The sequence below is a fragment of the Bombina bombina genome, chromosome 7 (assembly GCF_027579735.1).
Source record: "Bombina bombina isolate aBomBom1 chromosome 7, aBomBom1.pri, whole genome shotgun sequence".
Lineage (NCBI taxonomy): Eukaryota > Metazoa > Chordata > Amphibia > Anura > Bombinatoridae > Bombina > Bombina bombina.
Genome location: NC_069505.1, coordinates 517,409,798 through 517,415,797, shown reverse-complemented (window position 1 = coordinate 517,415,797; position 6,000 = coordinate 517,409,798). Strand labels below are relative to the sequence as shown.

Below are 6,000 nucleotides of genomic sequence, written 5' to 3'. Positions count from 1 at the left end.
TATAAATGGATGGTTAATTTCACTCAGTGTATACAGACATGACAATAGTATTGAGCCAGATGTTCGTTCCTGTGAGTGTGCTTCTCTCTGTGTATTTAGTCTACCTAAGACACACCTGTTAGGAATGTGGACAGTCTTGAAACAATAAAACCGTTGCTTATCTCACACATTGCTGCTCCTCTTTTCATAAGCATCTGCAGAACTGCTCCTGCTGGTCTCTTAACAACTTCAGGGGTGTCCAATTACAACATCTAATTGCTGCAAACAGGCATCACAATATTTGTGAATGAGATGCAGCCCAGTTTGGTAGCCAAAAGACTTAAAAAGGACATAATACTTTGAGACTGCAATATAAAAATGTTCAATTACGCATATTAAACAAAAAATTACCCCTATATTTCCAGTATTAAAATTTTCCCCTCTTTCTACAATTTTACTCTAAATATAACTCTTAGAACCAATGTGCAGACTGCCCCTGATTGGCTTAAACAGAAGTGACCAGTGATTAAAACCTTGCATAACAGTAACTTTTGCTAATCAAATGACAGTGGCAAGCCTTGTGTACTCTGGTAACAAATCCAGATTGGCTTCTCCAGATAACAAGCAGGAGGGGAGTGGCTATTTAACAAAATAAAAAACAATTGCAGCTGAGCTGGTTTGCTAATTTATTGCAAGACTACAGAAACGTCTGGAATTACAAGGTATTTTATGTCCCCTTAAATGGACATTATACATTAGATTTTTCTTTGCATAAATGTTTTGTAGATGATCAATTTATACAGCCCTTACAGTTTTTTTTTTTTAAATGGATAGTTATGCTTATTTTTAAACATTGCTCTGATTTTCAGATTCCTAACCAAGCCCCAAAGTTTTAGGAGAATACCGACATATACCTACTCCAGCTTGCTTCTGTTTGTGTAAAGGGTCTTTTCATATGCAAAGGGAAGGGGTCTGCTATTTCCCACTTGCAGTGGGTGTTCCAGTAACCTTTTAAACAGCGCTAAACTGGAAGCTTCTAAGTAAGTTTTTTTCAACAGTTTTATACTGGATTTTTATATCGGTATCTGTGCATATTATTCTTTATAGTAGTGTCTATTACATGCAGTTATATGAAAATTGGTGTATACTGTCCCTTTAAAGGGACATGATACCTAAATGTTAAAGTACTTGAAAGTGATGCAGCATAGCAGGGGGAAAAAAAAAAAAAGCCGACTAGGAAATATCCCTTGTAAAAAAAGAAAGATATTTTACCTCAACATTTCCTCAGTAGTTGCATCCCATAGTAAAGAGACTTAAAGGGATAGAAAAGTCAAAATTGAAATGTGCATAAACACATTTCAATTTGAAATAAAATCATTTTTGCTATATACTTCCATTAGCAAAAATGCTTTAAGTAATTTATTACTGTTTCTGTGGCATACGCACATATGTTGTGCAGGTCTGTGCACTAGTATTCAAGTTCAGAGAGCTGGCGGTGGTGTGTATTGCTTCTGTAAAGATGTCATTTGTGTCATAACAGCCACCACTGACTCTATGGGGTATATTTATTATAGCGCGAGCGGACATGATACAATGTAGCGTATCATGTCCGCTGCACATCGATAAACGCCGACAGCATATAAATGCAGACAATGATAAATGCCGCCCCCTGCAGATTTGCAACCTATCGGCTGCTAGCAGGGGGTGTCAACCCGATCGGGTTAATTTCTGTCCGCGGCCTCAGAGCAGGCGGACAAGTTATGAAGTAGCGGTCTTTAGACAGCTGCTTCATAACTTCTGTTTCTGGCGAGCTTTCAGGGGCATCAAGCTCCATACGGAACTTGATAAAATCGGCCCCCATGAGGTGGTCTGGTGTTTGAATACTGGTGCCTAGGCCTTTACATAATATGTGCGCATACCATATACGCACATAACTTTTATTAGAAGCATTTTTGCTAATGAAAGTATATCACAAAAATGCACCAATGCGCTTTGCAATTTTGAAATTTCTTTTACTTTAAAGCAAAGTCATGTTATTTCCCTCCTAAGGGAGTTTAATCTCATGAGATTGCGGTAAAGCAAATTAACTTCAGCACTGATGAAGCTGATTGGGTGTTTTTTTTTTTTCTTCTCTGACAGTAGTTGAAGACATTTTGAGGCACAAGTATTTTTTACATATAGATGTACAGGTGATATTTTCTGGTCATCTTTTTCATGCTGCATCACTTTCAAGTGGTTTAGCATATGGGTATTATGTCAGTTTAAGATTAGCTAAAATTGAATTAATTTGTATGACTTATTTACACTGGAGATTCTTAAAGGGACAGTCAACCATAGAATTATTGTTATTTTAAAAGATAGATAATCCCTTTATTACTCATTCCCCAGTTTTGCATAACCAACAGTTATATTAATGTACTTTTTACCTTTGTGATTACCTTTTATCTAGGAACCTTCTTCCAGCCCCCTGATCACATGACTGTGACTGTTTATTATCTATTGTCTTACATTTAGCATTGTATTGTGCTAGATCTTAAATAACTTTCTGTGCCTGAACAGTGTTATCTATATAGCCCACGTGTACTTTGTCTCTTTGTGTTGAAAAGAGATTTAAAAAGCATGTGATAAGAGGCAGCCCTCAAAGGCTTAGAAATTAGCATATGAGCCTACCTATGTTTAGTTTAAACTAAGAATACCAAGAGGAAAAAAGCAAATTTGATGATAAAAGTAAATTGGAAAGTCGATTAAAATTAAAAGTCCTATCTGAATAATGAAAGTTTAATTTATACTTGACTGTCCCTTTAAATCCTGGAATGTTTGGGGCCTTTGCTTATTGATGTTCGACACCTCTAAAGCACCTGGATTCTTTCTATATATTTGTTTTTCAAGAAAATAAATCTCTTGGAAATAGGATTGGAGTAAGGTGTTTCACATCCCAAAACATCTACTGTTACACTAGCACCCAAAATAAATGGCAGAGACATAGGGCAAAATCATGTGTATTATAGTAAAATATTTCATTAAAAAGAAAAAAATATTAAACTTGTAAGCCTAACTAGATTATTTTTTTTGTTTTAGTTCTAAAAATAAATAGTGACATCTGATAACCTGCGCAAAATATTAAAAAACTAATGTTGGTGGCATTCTTGGTTCCTGGATAGTAATAAAAACCAAGAAAGCAAGGTGAAAAAAATATCCAACATAGAAATAGGTGCAAATTTTAGCAAAACTTATGGCGGAACAGGTCTTTGCCTTCCAGTGACACATTAGAACTGGCAGAAATGCAACTGTAAAAAGCCAACATATTTATTTCAAGCACCCCCCCCATTTCTCAGAGGGACTTCCTGCCCAGCCGTTTGAATACACTGACATTTCTAGTATTGTCCATTCGTGCAGTGCTATCGCTGCTGCTGCTCACTTTTGGGCTCCCCAAAGTCCGTTTGATAGTGACCTTGAACCCTCCAGTGGGTGGTTTGGTGCTGGTAACCTTGCTGTCCTGAGCAGCCATCTGTGGTTTCCCCAGTCGTTTTGCCAGAGCAGCAGAGGGAACCTTTCTGGGTCTATCATCTTCAGGTTCTATGACCTTACCGAGCCTCTGCGCAATGCTGATTTTAGGAGTGGACAGTTTGGCAGGGGCGCTAGCGGAAGGTTTGCTCGTCAGGCGTCTGAGTGTAGTGACGGCTGGTTTATTCTCTGAGCTGGTGGCTTTAGCTTTAACCGTGACACCAAGTCCTGGCCTTTCTTGCAGGGATGTCCTTTTCTTCAAGACACCTTCATAAGGTAGGATATAATCTTCTTCATCACTTTCTGTTGACTTGTCATCCTCATGGGCATCTCCTAATCTGCTAAACACTCCAGTAGGCTGTGGAGAAGAGGGAACAAAAAACAAAATAAACAAATAAGACAACTTTCACCACCAAAGCCCTCAAAAATATAAAATTATATAAAGCAAAAAAAAAAAAAAAAAAAAATATTAAGCACTCCACAAGTAACGTTGACTATTAATGGACACAAAACATCTACTTGTGTCAAATTGTGATTCAAAGCCTAAGAAACCTACCTTATTGCCTGTAGTTGTATCAGCTTTGTTCTCTGCTCCCAATCTATCAAAGACCGAAGTCCTCCCGAAACCTGCATCACAAAGCACACATTTGTCATTGGCTAGAGAATTTCATATTAATCAGTTCAACGCCATTAATAACCATTTGTACCCACCTCTGGACGCTTGCTCTTCAAGTATTTTTTTAGTCTTAGCAGTGGTCCCTTTGGGCATGTTGATGACATATTTCCCCTCCATTTCGGCTGTTACTCTGCGTCGTTTTACTGGCACCTCAGAAGTATTGCATGGTTTAGTGGTTGATGCTGGGAAAAGAAAGTCAGATTGAAGTTTGATGCATGGCTTTAAAGCAGGGAACCTTGATGTTTCAGAACTAAATTACCCATGATGCTTAGGCACTATGAAGTCCAGTTGAGCATCATGGGAAATGTAGTTCTGAAACATCTGGAAGGCCAATGTTTCCCATCCCTGCTTTAAAGGGACACTGAACCCAAAAAACATAATTTATGTAAGAACTTACCTGATAAATTCATTTCTTTCATATTAGCAAGAGTCCATGAGCTAGTGACGTATGGGATATACATTCCTACCAGGAGGGGCAAAGTTTCCCAAACCTTAAAATGCCTATAAATACACCCCTCACCACACCCACAATTCAGTTTAACGAATAGCCAAGAAGTGGGGTGATAAGAAAAAAGTGTGAAAGCATATAAAATAAGGAATTGGAATAATTGTGCTTTATACAAAAAAATCAAAACCACCACAAAAAAGGGCGGGCCTCATGGACTCTTGCTAATATGAAAGAAATGAATTTATCAGGTAAGTTCTTACATAAATTATGTTTTCTTTCATGTAATTAGCAAGAGTCCATGAGCTAGTGACGTATGGGATAATGATTACCCAAGATGTGGATCTTTCCACACAAGAGTCACTAGAGAGGGAGGGATAAAATAAAGACAGCCAATTCCTGCTGAAAATAATCCACACCCAGAATAAAATTTTAATGAAAAAACATAAGCAGAAGATTCAAACTGAAACCACTGCCTGAAGTACGTTTCTACCAAAAACTGCTTCAGAAGAAGAAAACACATCAAAATGGTAGAATTTAGTAAAAGTATGCAAAGAGGACCAAGTTGCTGTTTTGCAAATCTGATCAACCGAAGCTTCATTCTTAAACGCCCAGGAAGTAGAAACTGACCTAGTAGAATGAGCTGTAATCCTTTGAGGCGGAGTGTTACCCGACTCAACATAGGCATGATGAAATAAAGATTTCAACCAAGATGCCAAAGAAATGGCAGCAGCTTTCTGGTCTTTTCTAGAACCGGAAAAGATGACAAATAGACTAGAAGTCTTTCGGAAGACTTAGTAGCTTCAACATAATATTACAAAGCTCTAACAGCATCCAAAGAATGCAATGATTTCTCCTTAGAATTCATAGGATTAGGACATAATAAAGGAACCACAATTTCTCTACTAATGTTGTTAGAATTCACAACCTAAGGTAAAAAATTCAAAAGAAGTTCGCAGCACCGCCTTATCCTGATGCAAAATCAGTAAAGGAGACTCACAAAAAAGAGTAGATAATTCAGAGACTCTTCTGGCAGAAGAGATGGCCAAAAGAAACAAAACTTTCCAAGAAAGTAATATAACGACCAAAGAATGCATGGGTTCAAAAGGAGAAGCTTGAAGAGCCCCCAGAACCAAATTCAAACTCCAAAGAGGAGAAATTGACTTAACGACAGGTTTTATACGAACCAAAGCTTGTACAAAACAATGAATATCAGGAAGATTAGCAATCCTTCTGTGAAAAAGAACAGAAAGAGCAGAGATTTGTCTTTCAAGAAACTTGCGGACAAACCTTTATCTAAACCATCCGGAAGAAATATAAGTCTTCCAGACTCTATAATATATCTCTCTAGATACAGATTTACGAGCCTGTCACATAGTATCAATCACAGAGTCAG

The 6,000-nt window shown here is 37.6% G+C and overlaps 1 protein-coding gene across 1 annotated transcript in view; it reads right to left on the bottom strand.

Moving 5' to 3' along the window:
* Positions 1-2,962: 2,962 nt before the first annotated feature.
* Positions 2,963-6,000, bottom strand: part of C7H19orf47 (chromosome 7 C19orf47 homolog) — an 82,885-nt gene continuing 79,847 nt past the window's right edge. The window contains exons 7-9 of the mRNA XM_053721762.1: positions 4,195-4,341; positions 4,040-4,110; positions 2,963-3,841 (exon numbers count right to left, since the gene is read on the bottom strand). Of these exons, the coding sequence (XP_053577737.1) occupies positions 3,311-3,841; positions 4,040-4,110; positions 4,195-4,341 (749 nt within the window). The 3' untranslated portion in view covers positions 2,963-3,310. The remainder of the gene's footprint in view (positions 3,842-4,039; positions 4,111-4,194; positions 4,342-6,000) is intronic.